We start from the raw sequence: 19,988 nt of genomic DNA on the forward strand, positions 1-19,988 counted from the left end.
TCATTTTTGATTGACTGGTACTGGTGACTCAGTACGAGTTTCATCTTCAACATTGAATTTTCCGGAACGGGAACAAACAAACCAATTCTGACACTAACATTCACTGAAGCAGGCAAGCTATTTTTTTACCCTTTTCGTAAATAAAAAAGCAAAATACGATGAAATTAATCTTCTAAAATATCCATTTCAACGCACAGTAATTGTTACAGACGGGTGAGGCTACCTTCACACCTAGAATATTCTATGTCCTGTTACCTTTCAAACGCGCTATAGTATGTCTTCATCGAATATTATTACTCTGGTAGAGATATGCGACTATAAAATCATATATTAGAAAAGATTATTTTATCCTCAATTTTATAATTTCTTTTTATATTATAACAAATACATTACATTCACTGTAGTGGCAGCTTATGCCGCGAATTTTAATAATCCTGACATTTACTGATTTAGTTTCGAATAAATGGTAAAAATGGAGTATATTGTTCATTGAATCCAAACATATTTAGCTCGTAGACGGTGCAGTTCATGATCGAGATATGTCGTGACGCATACATCGTGTTCTAGCTACTTCCGACCATTGTTCTAGCGTGTGACTTGATCTCATAAGAGCTCCCACTTTAACATTTATCACGAACGATATATATACTAGGGTGCACAGGTTCGCAGAATGGAAATGAAATATCGGCTTTATACATAGTTGTTACGTAAAAATGGTGAAGTTTCAAAAGGTTTCAGTATAATTTCTTTTTATTTTATTTCAACGGCCCTCCAATTTATTTATAGTATTAGGTACTTGTATGTATTTTGATTAGTGATATCTGTTCGTGAAAATGTGAATTATAAATATAAACAACTGTTAGACAATCTAACCTAACTGTTATATTCGATGGTTTTGACAGTATTCTATATAAAATAATATTTTTCTATTTAGTATTATTCAGTTGTTCAATGTATAGAGGCCTTGATTATGGATCGTTCAAAATAGCAATTTCGATATTCATTAACTTTATTTGAAGAAGTCTGTTATCGAAGTTATCGAAGTCTGTTATCGAGGTTTTAATCATTTAAAAGCGGTGATTCGAAGAAAATCAATTTCGAGACTTATTGGACAAAAACCCAGTTCATACTCGTTATAAAAAACTTTCATACCTCTTAGAAATTGGTGACTAGACATTTACATGTGATGGGAAAGATCGGAAAGGAAAAAAATGTTACCACACGAATTGATTGAATATATCATTTCGAGACGTTTCAATTTCAAGACAGATTTTTATTGTTTATCAGCCAAAAGAAGAATTTTTTGCAACGTATGGATAAAAAGTGGATCTACTACCAAAACCCCAAGCGTAAAGTAGCGTGGGTTAGTACAGGAGAGCCGTGTATATCGACCCTGAAACGGAATATGGATAATATGAGATCAGCAACGTGTAGTGTATTATGAGCTGTCAAATCCGAATGAATGTTGCATCAGTTGAATAAACTGAATGACGAATTTTCATAAAAGAAAAACAATAGCGAGTAACAAACGTAAAGAAGTTGCCATCTTACGTAACAGCGCTCAGCCATACCTTGCAAGAGTTGTGAAGAATATACACTTGCAACTCGAATGGGAAGTTTTGCCGCACCCAGTGTACTCACCAGTCTTAGTGCCTTCTGATTACTTATTTAAATTTATACTACATATCTTGATCTACATAAAATAGATCGATAATTGAGTCATTGTCAAACCAACATCATTGGCTGTAGAAAATGAGGATATATATTTTGTTTAATATATAATGTACCAATTTTTTCTAATACCTAATAGCAGTGATTTTACAGAAGGCTTACTAAATCACCTTAGATAGTAACTATTACTTTTTCGTTTAAGGAAAATCATTTTCCACAAAATAATATTTTAATGTATGAGGGAAATCAGAAGCCAGTTAAATTTGTCAAATAAGCTGAACATTGAGTCAATTTTTTTTTCATTATCTGACAGTTTTTGATATTGAAGCTTTTCAGTTTTACATACAGACAATTTTCTTAAAAGAAGCATCTTCACTTAACCCTTGCCATCTTAATATAAATTTCCGTAGCTTTGTAAAAATTGTTATTTATATACTTTATTTATATAGTTTTCTAAAAATATTTGTAAAAGAACCTCACATTATTTTAACAACCTAGGTTCGATATTAGGGTTAAGACTATGAAAAAAAAATTTCGATTACAAATGATATATTTAAAATATTTATTTATCTTTGTTAAGTTTGCCGAAAATTACTACTGATTCATAAGAGAGGATCCTTTCTACTGTTACTACATATGTTCCCTGTATGAAACTAACTTATCTGTATGATATCATAGTGGTGATACACGAGTAAACGGTGACTAAATTGTTAAATGTTTATACATAATTATATAATATACATACTATAATTATTTTGTAATTTGTGCCATAAACTCGTGATCTATATCCAGTGCTCGCACTGGGTGTTGCAGATAAGAGCCTTGGTGATGCCAGTGACATTATCAGCGACAGTTCTGGAGTAGGAACTGCTAACTCGGATACCACCAATTGCAGTATATCCATGCCAGGAAGTACCGTAGTTTGCATCGAATCCTACTATCCGAAAGAGAAAGGTCACATTACAATTAGGGAAGGTGAATTAATCGAAGGTAAGTCAGACTAAATACAAATTTTAATTATTTTATATCCTACTTTTCGTACTTGTCGTGTCATACAGTATTCTTCTTTGTTCCCACCTGTCTCAAGATCAGGCATGACGTTCAGTTCTTTTGGAGTATATTTTCTAGTTCTGGATGATCTAAATATAATTCTATAATCTTCAGATAGTACTTCTTTGTAAGTTTCTTCTTCGTTTTTTACTACACTTATTAAGTTTAAATTAAATTAAATTATTTCTTAAAATCTATTTCTACTTGTTATAAAATCATCTCAGAGTTTATGTTTTTCGCCATTGTTCATTAATCTGCACCACTAAGGTCTACAAAAAAGAAAATTGTTTGGTGGAATCTGGATTTCTCGGACTTTGTAACAATAATTTGTGAATAATATACTACCCAGGTATTTATTCCATCTAGGTTTTCACGGATTTTGCGATATATTATTGTGTAATGTAAGTTACCATTAAAACTATTAGCACTTTTTTTTAATTAAATAGGAAAAGTAAAAGTTGTTTCTGATATAATTTACATTTAATTCAAATTCTGATAAAATGAACTCTATTTGGCTATGACTTTTGCTTAAATTAATCATTTAATAGTACTATTAAGTATTCTGCAATATGTGATTGTTCCACAGTATCTTTTTTTATTTGATCATTGTTGTGTCCACTATTTTAAAGACGTATAAAAGGGTCGTTTCGATTTATAACACAACTATACACGGTTTTGGACCTGAGAAACCAAAAGCTGTTTTTAAGATAAATTGGGGGCCGAATCCAAGTCAGTAACTCGATTGAAACGATGGCCATGCTGCTGCTTCATCCAGCATTAAGTATTTTGTAAACTTTACGTCAGCCATTAGTATTCGAGCCCCCGGCCAGTGATGAAGACAAAGTTCTTAAAGTATTTTCTTCAATTATACCTAGGCATTGGCAATGGATCACTGTCCGTGCGTGAAACTGGCTTCGACACTAATGATACGTCATGATATTTATACTGTGCTGTTTTTTTTTTTTCTTTTAGCGAGTAAAATTAACTCTCATTTATATGACTTTTCTGTTCTCTCCATGACCTTACCACAGAAAATACCTTTTTCAAATGACCACTTGTGCAGGTTTTTTTGCGCGCGTTACAATACAATTTTGGTACCTACGGTTTGTCAATATTTACTATAGCAAAACCAAAGTACTACAAATATACATCTTTGAGTGCATTTATTATAATTTTTCCATGGTTACCAAGAACATCCGTGGACCTAACAGAAACACTTTGAATGGACTTTGCAACGTTGTATCTGATTTTTTACACGTTCCGAATCGCAATCACAACACAACAACAATTTGCAAATGATTTTTAATGCAACGTCATCAGCTGACAGCCGTTGTAGGAGCGCAGTGCTGCCACCATACGCGAACTGGAAGCACGGATTGAAGATCTAAGTTCAGGGCACCAAATAACGTTAAAAATCTTTCTCATTTGCTCGGGCCCAAAACTTGAGCCGAATTTGTAAACTTGGCTAATTATTATAAATCTTACAAAAAAACATTATTTCAAACTATTTATTGTTACTTTTGTATATTTTAAAAATACTAATTTGAATGAAACATTCACTTGCAGCATCGTAATACTATGACGCGTAAAGGCTCTTTTGACTTTAATGACAGCGACGTAATAGATTAAAATAACATTGACATAAAATTTTAAAAAAAGTTTAACCCTTAGTAGCCATAAAGGTCGATTCCATTGTCCCAAACATCAACAAGTCATAACACCAACCAGTACAATGATACTCCATAAAGCGAAAGCTATTCCGGGATATTTTTCTGTCGACGACAACACGAAATCGAGCTCTCGGGCTGCCTACGCAGCCTTTAAAACCTCCAAAGGCGACTAACCCGGTGGGTTTTTATTCCGCAGCGTAAGCATTAATCAAACACGGGTATTATAGACGCAATAAAAGTGCCACGGCATAGCGCAGACATAATGTAAATTTGATAATGCAAATAGAATGGTTTGCTTTATTGGTTTTGTGTTTTTCTTTGTTTTTTTTTTCTTTGCGGCGTTGCGAAACAATTACGGTGGCTGCAGTAGGTCCTCGAGCTATTTTAATAATACGATACGAAACGTGATTGAGTTGCATGTGGAAAGAACTCGGAAACGTTGATGTGCCGGTGCCTGGCCATCGTCGTATCCTAAGGAAGTATTGAGATTGCCGACAATTCAGAGGTAATTGAACATCCACCTAAGAGTTCGTGGTTTTTTGTTTGTTCTTTTACATGTTATTTATCTTGTCACTCATTGTACGCAGAAAATTCTCATGCCATTCTCATTGTTCATTCTCTGTTAACATAAGTAATTGAAATTAGAGTTTCTTCTGCAGCCATAATATCAGAACGATTTATGTTCCTAAATTTTGCTCTCGCACGTTAATGTTACTGCCTCTGTACTATATCTAATGCATCTATCTTCTTTTAGTATTCCAGAATTGTAAGAAATTATTAAGCTCCACCAAATGTCAGTTATCATGGTTAAATCAAATTTAAATAATGGCGTATCCGATACTAGATATTCCACTAACTTCACATAATATATTGTAGATGTGTCCACTAACAAGATATTCTCTTTATATTACTTTTAAACACAATAGTTGTATTAAAACAGTATTTGGCAACAAATATGGCGTCCAGTATTATGATACAAACTTTATAACCTAATATTCATGAACAGCAGCATTATACACTTTGATGCAGATATAAAATTAATTCTTCACAATGTAAATGTTATTTTTAAAAATATCGATATATCGGCTTCGATTAAAATTACACATTTTTATTATTATTAAAATTAAACATTTTAAAAAGAAACGGTATTTTTAATAAACCTTTGAAATTAAATAGAAAACATATAAAATTAAGTACCAAAAATAATAGAAATTTTGAAGAAATATTAAAAAACAATTGGTCAACAAAATATCAATATCGTCTGTAAAATAGTTATATATCGATATTTTTTCGAAATCCTTTGTTTATATGCAGAACAATATGGCTTAACAATAAATAAAAGAAAATATTGATAACAGACGGATCACGTGTAATAATACAGGAGGCGAAATAGCTTCATCAAAACGGTAACAATTTTGCTTGTTTACAATTTTACCCAAACCCAAAGAAATTACAATGAACAACAGCACATTATATAAGTACTTGTAAGTATTCTGATAATTTTCATGACCACGGTAAAACCCAAATATCAATAAAAACCTTTTTGAAATAAATCATCGATCCATTTTGAAACCGTGTGATAATCTATGCTGCATCGATCCGAACAAGTAGTAATCAGAAGTCTCTAAGTCTGGTAATTTCCCATTCAAGCTACAACAGTATATCCCTCCACAACTCCAGCGTAGGACCGAGGCGTTATCGTACAAGTGGATAAAATCATTTGTTACTCACCTTTGTAGATTTTTTGTTCATGAGTGTGCCATCTGCGCAGCAAAATGTGATTGGCTCTCCTGGACTTTGTACATGACTTTCTACATTTGGGATTGTCATACTATCCACTTTTCATCGGCAGTCACATTACACAGCAGAAAATCATCTTTTTTTCCTTTTTGTTATAAATTTGCGATCTTAAAATGGATATATAACGATTATCTTCTTTTCCCATCGCATTTAAACATCGGGAAATGGTTGAATCATAAGTATCTTCTATCTTTCTACAAGGGTTTGATATGCCTCGGCAGCAGATTCTTTCAAATAAAACAACAAAAGTAATAAATGTAGAAAATTCAATTTTGAGCGTTCCATAGTTAGTGTCTGTATAAACTGAATAACTCAGTAATAATTATATCGAATACTATTATTTTATGTAGAGAAATGTTAAAACCACCAAATTTAAGTTATATTAGATTTTTTAAACAATTGTTTCTATTGGTCTTCGCATTTTCATCAATGAGTAGAATCGCTAGTCAAAATACGTACAATAACATAATATATAGTATCTCTCGGGATCCATAATTCAACTGTATATACGTCATGTTTCTTCAAGTGATTCTGTTGCAATGACACTATCTTATTAGACTTACAACACGGACAAGAACAAACTAACATTTACTTTAAAACGTTTTTAAACATTAGAAAATCCTTCAATGAACAAGTTAACTGTCCTCTGTAATAAATGTACAGTTTCTAGCTGAAATATAAAACCGCATTTTTACAAATACTAGAACATATTACTGTGTGACCAATAAAAACGATCATTATTTTTCTGTGCCACGGACAACTGCGATATTAACAATATTCCCCACCCGTTACATTGAACTGTCTTTTAAATTTCCCACGAAATTTTATATATTATCGCAGAAAATATATGATACAAGGCATGTCGAGAATTATTCATTTGTTTATAAAGCTTATATTGAATCCATGATCGGGCAATATGTCAATAGGTTGTCTTTTAAAAATTCACTGCGATTTTACGAACAAAAAGAAAGTGCTGGAACAAATTAACATGTCACTGCATCGCCAACAAGCTTATAAATCGTTGTGACAAAATGTCAACACGTGTTTGTTCATTGGAAAAATAATTATAAATACATCTATTTTCAATAAAAACAGATCGGTAATTATTTTTATATATTCTGTATATATTCCTAAAATTATTTATAAAGTATTAAATTAAATTTTAAATATGTTTGACTTAAATTTACTTTAATTCACTAAATTAACTAAGAAATTAGATACAAAAACAAATATTATAGATAAACTTGATTGTAATCATCTCCAAATCTAGATTAATAATTTTTAATGATTTTCTAGTTACGGGCGCTACAGATGATGGTTTCTTGGAGGGCAATGTCCGAAGCACAGGGAACCGTAGTGGGCTGTTCCCCGCCCATTGCGTCCAAGAAGTCAAACTGCGACACCACAACATTACCACACCCATGATGGTGGCCCGAGATTCCCGAATCTCCGCTCAGCAACCAGGTGGCAGAGTTGTTGGACGTAGAGAGAGCACGTCCAAACAGTTTGCGACAACACCTCGTTCGAAAAAAACGTAAGAAATTTTCTTATCATGTTTTGTTAGTTGTTTGTATTTATTATAGATAGAATTAACTCGAACAATATAGAATCAAAACGCAATAGTGTTGATTAAATGTTTGTTAATAAGCATATTACTGACCCACACTGATGTTATAGGCCAATATTAAACCGATGCAAATTAGTTATAATTTTTATAACCACTATCTCGCTATTAAATGGAAATAACAAACGAATGTCTCCAATTGATATTAATGCACTAATACTGAGTCATTATAAATTAATATTTTTAACTATAATAAATCATATTTTAATTTCCATAAAAGACCGTTATATAATTTAAAAAAGAATGTAAAAACTAAAATAGTATTTGTTTCGAAACAGACACAGTATGATATCCGTGTTGAATTTCGGATTTAAAGCTTTCTTCGACAATGTGTAACTTCGACTTTCAATGTTTCGACAAATTAAAATCTTGATTTAAATCGGATAACGGAGATAAAAGGGTGAAATTTATCTAACGAATAGTAACATTCGTCCCGGACTGATAAATCTTTTTGCTTGGCCGTAAAAACCAAATTAATGCGCGGTTTTCGTGTTCTTTTGAATTTGAACAAATATGTGTTGGGGATTAGAATAGGTTTATTGATAAAACATCTAAATACCAATAAATTTAAATAGAAAGAGAAAATGAACGGAAATGTTAATTGCCAGATATCCAATTTATCAGAAACATTAAACAGAGATATTTTACGAACACATTAGTCAAAAAGTATTCGACCTGATAGATACATTGATGACACCACTATTGACAAACCCCTACAATTGCCGATTAGTACTAACCTTCAAACTTGAAAAATTCCATCATTTCACTCTAGCAATTGGTTTATAATTTACAGAGATTTTAGTGAAACAACTATTACTATGTTCAAAACAATGGATCAAAAATAATATTTTTTATGGAATTAACAATGCTGTTTGATGAGCAAAAGCGTTACTAATTTCAGCACAATTAACAAAGAATTTTTGGAAAAACCAAATTGCGAGAAATAGCTAAAGGGGAACTATTTATATATATATATATATATATATATATATATATATATATTTATACTTAAATATGTAGCTAAAAAGAACAAAACAAAGACCACAAGATGCAGATGTAGGATATTTGAAAATTAATTTTAAAAAAGTTATTTAAATACTGGTTAACGTTTAGATTAATTTTTGTTAACATACCAAAATCACTATATGGTCCGATTATATTATTTTAAATAGGAATATATATTTCCTATTTTTACAGGTTATATTTATTTTATTATTTAAGATATTAAATATAACGTGTGTGAATAATATCTCTTTCATTCGACATTAATGAAAAAGTTTCTATTTTTACAAGATTTAATATAAAAATTGACTTTTTTTTTCCGCCAAAACAAACAACACAATTGTTATTTTTATTATTACAATGTAATGTTTTGTTGAGGATAGTCCAGACAATTGTATTAAAAAGGGTAGCATTTGATCAGTTACGATCTTCAGTTATATTAAAAGTACATAATTTTGGTAATAAATAAAAAATCCAGATATAAAATCATTCACTAATGAATTAGAATGGGTTCCAAGTACCTTGTCTAACCTACAATTTGTCTTTATAATAACTTAAATCTAGGTATATAACTAGGAGGATCCATCGGCCCTAGGGGTAGTCTCTGGTGAGATAATGTTTATACATATCAGTACTGATTTATTAATCAATATATGCACCTCACTACACAACACTACACAAGATCAGATAGTTTGATTCTTTTGAGTCCAATAATTGCAATATTTCAACATTCGTATGAGAATGGAGTCTTTCCTCATGCCCCTTGCAATTCTTTTGATTTCTTGACTGACTGTGGGTATCTGAAGGTCTCGATGTAGGTAATCGGTCCCATAGTAATTGGGTGCACCCACAATACCTCTCAGGACTTTGTTCTGAAAAATTTGTATTTGATTTATGTTACTCTTTGCAGAACATCCCCATAATTGAACTCCGTATGTCCATGTAGGTTTTAGTGTTTGCTTATATAATAGCAATTTATTATGTACTGTTAATTGGGATTTTCTTCCAATTAGCCAGTACATTTTCCTATATTTCAATTCCAGTTCATTTCTTTTCTTCTTTATATGTTCCTTCCAGCAAAGTTTTGCATCGAGATTCATTCCAAGATATTTAGCGTTGTTGCTATATGGAATAATAGTGTTACTTAATGTTATTGGTGCTTGTACGGTCTGTTTATAGGTGAACTGCACATGTACAGATTTACTTTCATTAATTCTTATTTTCCAAGCTTGTGTCCAATTATTTATATTGTCACTTGCCTCTTATAATTTTCGTGAGGCTTCTTCACTATTGTCTCCGACAGCTATAATCGCAGTATCATCAGCAAATGTAGCCATCGTAATATTTTCCATTTGTGGTATATCGCAAGTGTAGAGTAGCAGAATAATAACAAAATATGTAAATAACATTATAGTGTGACGCTCGAGAACTATTCAGTTTATAAATACTGTATGTAAATATACACTTCTTGGTATTTTTATCTTGTATTAGCTGGGTTCTATCTGCTGAAGGCACAAATTCGTCTATTTCCAATGAAACCCCCAGATTGTCCACAGAAACACCTGTTATAATTTTCATATTTGCAATGTATCCATTTACATCCTCTGAAAAATATGTTACATTTGTTCCAATGTGGTGTGATCAACTTCTACTGATTCTAATGCTAAAGTATATATCCATATTTCCCTTTTAAATAAAGAATCTGTGAATAAATGTATACTAAATATTTCAATTCAATTATGTACATCAAGCATAATAAAAAAACTTAATATTTAAATTACAATTAGGAATTGTATCTTTAAAGCACATTTGGGTCTATAATCCGAATGGTCTGAATTGCAAAGAGTAATCCTTCCCGTACTTATGTAAATATCATATGAAATTCCCTTAAGTTTATCATTGGTTAATTGAAAGCCATTAATGGGCTATAGTAAGACCCTTTCAAAAATGCACATTATTTGAACTTCACTCCTGGAACACAACATTTTTATTTTTTGCTTCATTTTTAAAGATGTCAAAGATGATTAGATGAATTTTCAAAGATACCCTATAAATTTTAGACAAACGCAGATAACCAAAAACAATAAGTCTGTCTATACCTTCAACCCCTTGGTGGAACACGCAGAACATTGTTACAATGGTACCCATTTAACGTCCCATTCTATCTTCCCGTAGTCTTTATATTTTGTAGCCAAAAAGAAACAACGATTCAGAGTATTGTTTGGAATAGTTTATGAGAAAATACTACTCAAAATTAGTCAAAAAGTTCATGAGCTGAGGGTACAGCAGCTGGTGAAAGCTTTTAGAAAATTTTTAGAAAAAAGCTAGAGCGGCTTTCGAGTCACTGAAAGTCGAATTTCATAAAGAAACATATTTTTCTTAGTTTAAATAGGAGAGTTATATAGAGATGCATATGTTTATGTCAAAATTATGAAATACAAAAGCAATATGTTAAAAAGAAATAATTTCTATCCAGGAGCCTTGACCTGCCATCTGAACCTCGAACTGTCGTGCTCCACAAGGGTAGAAAAGGCTTCGGGTTTATATTGCGCGGCGCCAAAGCCATGTCTCCATTAATGGAAATGACACCATCCGAAAAATGCCCTGCATTACAATATTTAGACGATGTGGATCCAGGTAACAGGAATCCCACTTAACTTTTCTAAGCATAGTAAGCTTAATTCCTTCGGTTTACTTATAGGTGGTGTAGCTGATATAGCTGGATTGAAGAAAGGCGATTTCCTTTTAGAGATCAACAACGAAAACGTTTCTTCAGCATCACATGAACATGTTGTTGATCTAATTCGGAAATCTGGCGACTTAGTCAAAATGACGGTGAGATTTTTTATTATATTTCTTTATCGGTGTTTTTCAATATATTACTTGCAAAATATATACTTTAAATATATGTTTAGGTTGTTTCTTGGGATCCACCTACGTCTCAAGGAACCATTCATATGAGTAGATCAACAATTCTGCCCAGTGGAAACAACCAAGAAACTTCTACTAACAGGCAATTCTCAACTCTACCGAGAAAAATGGGTAATGTAACTGGGACTTTGGGCCGATCTGGACAGGCACCCTTACCACCTAGAAGGGATCCTAAAACGACCTTAAGCATTGGTCGTGCCAGAGCAAAAAGCTTAGTAGCCGGTTTAGGTGAGTAACAGTTACAGTTTAGTTCATTTATCTTCTCAATAAGACGTAAAAACATAATGAAAAGTAACAGGAGTATGAATATACTTAGCTTACATGATTTTAAGGTGGAGATCGAGATGAGACTGATGATGTTGCCAAATCGAGTTCGGCAGAATCGATACAGCAATCCCAAAATGGCACAGCCACTAGCACCCCGGTTCAGCTGAGGACAGCCTCAATCCGACAACGGCCCACATCCACTCGTATCGCCCACACAGCTTTAGAGGAACTATTCCAAAATGTTCAAGATTCGGAAACCACTGGTCGGCCAGGATCTAGCAAATCAACCAAAGGCAAAGTGTACACTAGTGTTGCTGAAATGAAAAGAAACAAATCTAAGGTAATCAAAATATCCAGATTACAGATATACTATTAGCTTTTCTATGGCTAAGTTATGAATTATTTAGCTTTATATTATTTACATTATATAATTGATTCATTATAATAATAACTTAACTCAATATATTATCAAAACAAAAGTCCTATACTATATATAAATACATAACTATTTATACAACAAAAATTTAGTGGGTTTTAATTTTTTTTATAAAAAACCCACCCTCCAAATGTTTTACCTCGGTTTTTACATAGCCATCTAATGGAAAGCTTAAAAATGTAAGAGGCAAGAGACTCTCTTTCGGTTTAGTTCAATTTACATAACTTTTTAAATGAAAACGAGCTTCGTCACTAAAGACTACCCTATTTTATATTGTTCAGAAAAAAAATCCAATATTCCTTCAGTGCAATTTTTTCTTGAAAAATAATAATTTTTCTTTAGACCTACAATAATTGAATTTTTGTAAATAATTAAAATTAATAAAATTAACTTTATTAATGGCCATTCTGAATTTCTACTATAGAATTAAATTATAAATTTAACTATTCAAAATAAAAACAATCAAAAAATTACATACAGAGGGATAAATATAGCTGCAGCGCTGCTATATTTAGATTTTATTACAGATGCAGTAAAAATGTAAAACGAGATGTTAATGAAAAATTATACTTTTAAATGCTAATAAATAATATGATATAATATATTATATGCTCCGAACTATATCGGATGGACATAACATCTAAATACTTAGATAAATCCACCCCCACAAAGGGTTGTTTTAGTATCGTCACGAAAATATGGCACCATCCTATCCTGACTTAAATCTAACGATATTCAGGTTTTACTACCGATATTGTCACTTAAGAAGCATTTATTGAGAAAAATTAGACCAACTGGTCAAATTATTTTCCATTACTTTCTACAATTTTTCAATTATTCTGGCAACATGGCGAGCGATACTACATAAACCATGTTGGGTCGATTTGAACAAGTGATCAAAAGAGGCTATGGTATGGTGAGTACAGAACAGTGCCTTCTGCAACTCTTGCCTCGTGTGACCGAACGTTGTCATTCAAATAGATTACTTTGAGACTATTACTCTTTTTTCCAACAATACGCACTTAAATGTATTCAATTAGTGCCGGTAGACATCTGCAGTAGCAAGTTTCATTCGGGTTTCGCAGGTAATAAACTACACCTTGCTGATCTTTTCTATATGAAAACTTTATGGCCATGAATATTCAATTTCGGTGTGGATGCAGAATTTCTTCTCCTTTTAGATATTTCTTATCGCATGTAAGTCGCATGAAGAAATAGTTGATGGATCAACTCCTAAGAGGCCTGAAAGAGTTTGCTCTGGGTTATCGTCCAATAAGTTTTGTAATTCATTATTTTCGAACTTTTTTGGCCAGCCAGGCTGCTTGTCTTTGACATTAAAACTCTTAAATTGTCGAAACTGAAACTGATATTTGAGATATTCCGGAGCAGCATCACCATTAGTCTCTAAAAGTATTTGATGAACGTCAGGAGCATATATCTTCAAACGAAACTAATTTTGGAAATTCCATGATTAACATATGTATTGACTGAATAACTCCATCATACTAAATGAAAAGTTGTTATTTTATGTAAAGATAGGCCAAAACAATAGAATTAAACAGTTAGGGTAGGTTGTTTAAAAATTATTACAAGTTAGTACAACAGTACATTGATACTATTTATTTTTGGTGAAAACAATACTGCTGATCGAAATACGTATAATCACTTAATATTGATTAAATATATAAAATGTAATTAAAGAAATGTTATTATAATAAGTATTTAACATTATCAAATGGTTTATGAAATACTTCACACAAATACTACAATTTTAGGGAAAAGCAAAGTTCTTTGACATTTTTGGCACAAGGTCACTGCGTAGAGATTTCCACAGTACGCCAGACCTTGCCCAAGAAGCCGCCTACTTTACCTCCCACACGTTACCAAATACCAAAAATCACCGCAGTCAGGAAGATTTAGGCGTGATAATGGGCCCCAACAGAAATTTGCCACCACCAAATCATCCACCCCCGCCACCACCTCAAGTACAAGTAGTCACGGTAGAGGTATCCAGGTCAAAATCGGAATATGATACCTTAAAACGCGAAATGCAGGAAGGTTTGTATTACTTTTTGGTTCTCTTTGTTAATCAATATTCGATTGATATCAATATTTTTAGGCGTCGCCTCTTCATTTAATCCAACAGCTAGTGCGAAATTATATGCCTCACCTGAAGACATGCAAACGGTGGGTTATAGATCAAAAAGTCAGTCACAGGTTTCGAGATCTCAATTGAGAAAGTCCCAGAGTCTCAAACAGGCATCTACACCATTTAAAGGAACTGGTCCTCCAGCTGTACCTGTGACTAATAAGGTGACGTCTCAAACCAACCAATACGCTCAACCAATCAGAAATTCAAGGTAATATTATATGAAAATTTGTACTTTATGTATCAATAACGATCACTATCTTTCAGGTCCAATTCTACAGTCAGTAATCGAAGTAAAAGAAAAAAACTACCCACCAGCAAATCTGCATCAAGTATTGTACAAATTGGTCAACATTCTAGTCCACCATCTATTCCAGAACCAGATTACAGTTGTACAGATTCTGAAGGTGATAGCGATACTGAGCAAAGAGATGTTTCTAGTTTAGCCTCCAGGCTATCAACCGTGCAATTGCAGCCTATTGAAAATAGTGGAAACAGTAATACTAGGTATATATAATCAACTAAAATATTTTTCATATTTTTTACATAAAATATTTAAAAAAATTAAATTTAATACTATTTCATTATTATTATTATATACAATAGTATTTTCAGTGGAAGCAGTTCTAGTAGCGCGTCAGTTCCTCAAAACTTCAGCGTGGAGGAAATCCAAAGAACTAGATCTCAATTAAAGTCATCGAAATCTTATCCTGATGACTTCTTTAACAAACAGAATGACGCGACGGACAAGATCGACAACGTGGAGGACGGAGATAACAGTTCATCTGGCGTCAGTTCGGATCAAGAAATCACGAACATGTCAAACAACGATTATGACCCAAATTCAGTGCCATCAGTGAAACTACAAAGGCCACAAGCCAGTAAGTGGACTTTTAAAGCAACGTATCATTAAATGTTTCTATTATAACGCTTGGTATAGGTCTTCTGAAAAGACATGCAGTGTCATTGGCCCAACTGCCCCCTCCAATTGAAAATGAGAATGACGAGAAAGAGGAGTTTTGCTTACCCCCTCCTCCGGAGTTCAATGAGAATCAGCCAAGCTTGTTACCTAGCGAGGAACTGGTTGTTGCTCCCCCACCACAATTTAGCGATAACCGACAAGTGACCAGGGTTAGTATAAATCTACAAATCATGCAGATTCACTCATGCTTCTCAGATTACTTACTACGTAATAATTTACTTTTTAGGTTCGCATAGTAGGAGCAGTACCAAAAGGGGTCACCCCATTAAATGGTCAGCCAAAATTCAAGCAAGGTCGACTTCATAGCCAATAATTTCTGTAAAGTAATTCACGAGATCGTATTACTATGGCGCTCAAAGCAAACTCTGAACAGTTTCAAACTTCACCATCATTGCAATTCCATTTGGTGTAATATTCTAAATATCTTAGTCAATTATGTTTTTCTAACGCTTGGCCTAATTTTTTACCTAAAATTAGAAGAAACAGTTACTGGTTTAGTTAAAAATCACGATATCGCAACCAGGATCCTATAGTATAAAGCAAAATTCAGCACAGTTACTGCCATATAAAAAGAATAATACAAAATAAAATATATCACCCAGATGTCGGTGGTATGGCTCATCCTGCCATATATAAACAAATTTTTAAGAAAAATATATCTCTTACTACCTTATTTCTCTGAAATAAAATATAGCTAGCTAATGAAAAATTTATAATCATAATATTATATTACGCCAGAAATTAGAGTTTCATGATGTAGGCCAATGTAATTTCATTTAGTTAAAGTGTTTTTAGGAATAATCAAATATATGCAACTTAAAAACACTTTTGCAATCAGTAACATGCAAAGTAAGTACAAGCGAAGTGTGCACTAATATTCACAAGTAATTGTTGTGAGCAAGTCACAATTTTATTATCGTCAATATATTTATTGTCATAATGGTTATCTCATGCTAAATGGCAAAATGTAACAATTGTTTAACGAGTTTACTTTATATTGCCTATAATTACTTAATATCAATTTTGCAGGTATATAATTAGTTGCATATAAGATGAGATATCATATATTTGAGTTGAAAATAATAACATTATCGTTGAGCTTATACTAGCAATATGTATTCTAAAGAAAAGTAAAACAATATTTTGTGTAAATATATGTATTTTTTCTTGATAAAGGGGGGGCTGAAAAGCAACAGTTTTTGTATGATAATAATTATTTGAACTATAATTTGTACATTAACTGTGTAATATTTCTATTCAAACTATTTAACATAGTTTCAATAGGAAATATGGTCATTATTTTTGTATGTATTTCTTTCTTCATTAATTAAACTGTCTAGGTGTTTTACTATTTATTTAATATGTTAGGTTTAGTTTCAGAAATTACAGTATGATTATGTTAAGTGTACATAGATTCAAGATTAGATCTAAAATGACTTAAGGTTTTTGGTAGTTGTAATAAAAACTACAGTTGAAAGTAGGTCATTAACATGTAAGAAGAATTTTTCAAAGGATATCTTTAGAATCTCACATTTCAGGAATCAAGAGTAGCGATAGACTTGAATTAATTTTGTTTTTTTATATCTGCAAATAAATATATTTGAATAGTATTTATTTTCAGCCATTTTGCTTTAAGAATTAAAAGAGCAGATTGCTCTGGTTTAACTAAGTAATGTACTTTACTTTCTCTATAGACCTCTGAGTCACTTCCACGAGTCTGTTGCTACAATTATGTCCTACATAGTGCATTTTTTGCGTACTATGTTAACTAGTTTTGAAATAAAATTATCATTAGAAAGACACTATTTTTAGAAAAATTTTCAACATTAGTAAAAACACAAGCTGCATCCAAATTTTAAATAGCCTAATATAGCCCAAACGTACTTCATGAATCTAAATTGAGCTAAGTCATGTAACATCTAAATTTGTTGTTCATACCTAGAACAGGGTTTATTTCTCCAACATCTATTTAGTTTTTTTTACCAGATTTTTTGTGCTCCTTTAATTTACTTGATATTAAAATCGCAAGTGCCTTTTTGTAGAACGAATATTTCATGTTTGCCGTTTTGTTGAAGCAGGAACATTATATTGAACATCTATATACATAGTATCGTCGTACTTGACAGTATTATTAAAAACTATTTTTTTAGTACAAACGTTGTTCAGCACTTACAAATACAAAATTGCTCAATCATTCTGTGTGCAAGAGCACGGAATGTTTCCAAGCTAAATTGGCGATACTTTGAATATATACCAAGCAAAAACTGCATTTTTTTTCTTGTATATTATTCTTTATTTATAATTATTTTTGTGGGCACTAAATCTCTGTGTACGTTAGTGATATACATTGTATTCGTCCTTATAAAATGATGACTTTAGTAAACAAAAAATAGATTTGTATCCGTCTTTTATAAATTTTTTATTAAATAATTCCTAACGTCTAGCATTAACTTTTATGAATTCGTATATGTGCTACAACTTGTTTGTATATAACTCAATAAAACTCATTATGTATACAGATACATGTATTTTATTCAAAGTCCCTAATTTCGACAAATGGTATAGATTTTTATTTTTATATATATATTTTAAAGTATACTTTTACCAACTAGGGTTGATCTGGACTGGACCTACAGTTTAACGTGGGCTCCGAACCACGGTCATCGGCATTAAGCCTAACAACTAGCGAGTGACCAACTTAGAAGACATCCGGTCTTACCCAGCCTGGTTGCTTACGTGACTGGGATCATTTTCCTTGTCGGATTTTGCACTTTTACGTAGGACAATCACAAACATAAATTTACGACCATGCCCTAGCAGGATTCGAATCCGCGAGTATCGCAACAGTAGGTGGACCGTCCTGTCGCCTTTAGGCATAGGTTTTTGTTGTTTTATTGGTTGCCTAAATTTAGAAATATTTGTCCATTTTATATTCTTTCCATAGTTTTGTTACTGAAACAGGTTACTATTACCAAAAAAGGCAAATCAAATACTATAAATAAATTACTTTAAAATTGTCTATAAGCTAATTGAATTATAATTAATCAAAAGTGTAAATTCCAACAAGAAATAATTATCCCAGTCACGCTAACAACTGGGCTGGAGAAAAACCGGGTATCTTTTGGCACAGTTGTTAATTGGTCACTCATCTATCGATCGATAAACCCTAGTTAGGAAAAAAAGATTTGAAAATAAAATTTCAAATATTATTGACATTATCTAATGTTGATAGAAACACATTTGTTGCGTAAGTGTTCCAGTAGTAAATGTCTTAAAAATGTAATAGTTACAAAATTTTATTCCAAAACGAAGAAAAGAAGCATTCTTCATTTTGAATAAATTAGTTTAAAAAAATAGAACAAGATATATGAATGTATATAAATAAAATAATAAAACTAGATTCATTTTTTCATCTAGACGTACTACGCAAAAATAAAATAGGAAAATTGAAGTTCCGTTAATAAGTGTTTATGTCTCTAGAAATCGCCTCCCTTCTCTAAAATGCTCCTTTAGATAGCAGCATATTTATAACCCGAATATTCACCCTATCAACCTAACTACGGTGTACCTCCCACCCTCCAGTAATTTTATGACCGACACATTCCTGGTTCTGTGGTTGTGGGAACTAGATGGTTATTCGGCTCTGATAGACACCGATATGATATGTATGATGCGATATGCTATGATTACTGCTTGTAGTATTAAGTAAGAATGTCTGATTTTAAAAAATAAGCGCATAACCTGTTTTACTAAATAATTTTAAGTGTGTGAAGAGTCTTTAAAGAAGCCCAGAGATATCAACTAAATTCAACTAGAAACAACCACCAGCTCACCAAACTAAAATCCCCTTCCTTTACCTCATTCTACTCTCAGTTGCAAAGTGATAACTCTCCACAAACTAATACTACGCACTGATAAAGAAATTTAAAAAACCTTTCGGTGTGAATGGACTGCAAATATTCATTCCGATCAGGAATAGAGCATCCACTACTACCAAGACTACTACTACCAACTGATACCCCCTCAGAAAGATTCAAGCTCGCATAACTTTGCCTCCTAGTCTTACCTCCACTGCGCAACTTAAATGCCAATGATTTGGGCACAGCACAGAGAACACTAAACCTAATGGCAACGACATTGTCTTCAACGAATCCCACTCCATCAAAAGACCAGTAACCCCAGCCTTTCTTCTCAACTATTTAGTGTCTCCACAGTCCCTAAAGACTATTATTGGCAAACTTCAAACCAAAAAATCTCCAGGTTTCGACAGAATATCGTTAACCCAATTAAAAAAGCTCCCGCACAAGCAACTCGCGGAACTGGCAAAGATCATCATGAGGCTGAAACATTTCCCGACGTCTTGAAAACACGCACATATAGCGGTTATGCCCAAGAGAGGATTAAAA

At 32.4% G+C, this 19,988-nt stretch overlaps 1 protein-coding gene across 7 annotated transcripts in view; it reads left to right on the forward strand.

Annotated features, from left to right (window-relative positions):
- Positions 1-18,102, forward strand: part of Prosap (SH3 and multiple ankyrin repeat domains prosap) — a 292,925-nt gene extending 274,823 nt beyond the window's left edge. For 4 of the 7 annotated variants that reach the window (XM_076401310.1, XM_076401313.1, XM_076401311.1 and 1 more), the window contains 12 exons: positions 2,464-2,661; positions 7,488-7,725; positions 11,294-11,454; positions 11,519-11,652; positions 11,733-11,976; positions 12,081-12,355; positions 14,227-14,509; positions 14,571-14,811; positions 14,868-15,107; positions 15,207-15,481; positions 15,541-15,731; positions 15,809-16,039. In XM_076401310.1, the coding sequence (XP_076257425.1) occupies positions 2,464-2,661; positions 7,488-7,725; positions 11,294-11,454; positions 11,519-11,652; positions 11,733-11,976; positions 12,081-12,355; positions 14,227-14,509; positions 14,571-14,811; positions 14,868-15,107; positions 15,207-15,481; positions 15,541-15,731; positions 15,809-15,895 (2,567 nt within the window). In that variant the 3' untranslated portion in view covers positions 15,896-16,039. Of the gene's footprint in view, positions 1-2,463; positions 2,662-7,487; positions 7,726-11,293; positions 11,455-11,518; positions 11,653-11,732; positions 11,977-12,080; positions 12,356-14,226; positions 14,510-14,570; positions 14,812-14,867; positions 15,108-15,206; positions 15,482-15,540; positions 15,732-15,808 lie in introns of all 7 variants that reach the window. The other 3 variants (XM_076401309.1, XM_076401314.1, XM_076401308.1) reach the window with 2 other exon arrangements.
- Positions 18,103-19,988: the final 1,886 nt, after the last annotated feature.

Source organism: Rhynchophorus ferrugineus, unplaced genomic scaffold (genome assembly GCF_030347505.1).
Source record: "Rhynchophorus ferrugineus isolate W39M unplaced genomic scaffold, kcgeb_rfMv2 rfM3, whole genome shotgun sequence".
In the NCBI taxonomy this organism is placed as follows: Eukaryota; Metazoa; Arthropoda; class Insecta; order Coleoptera; family Curculionidae; genus Rhynchophorus; species Rhynchophorus ferrugineus.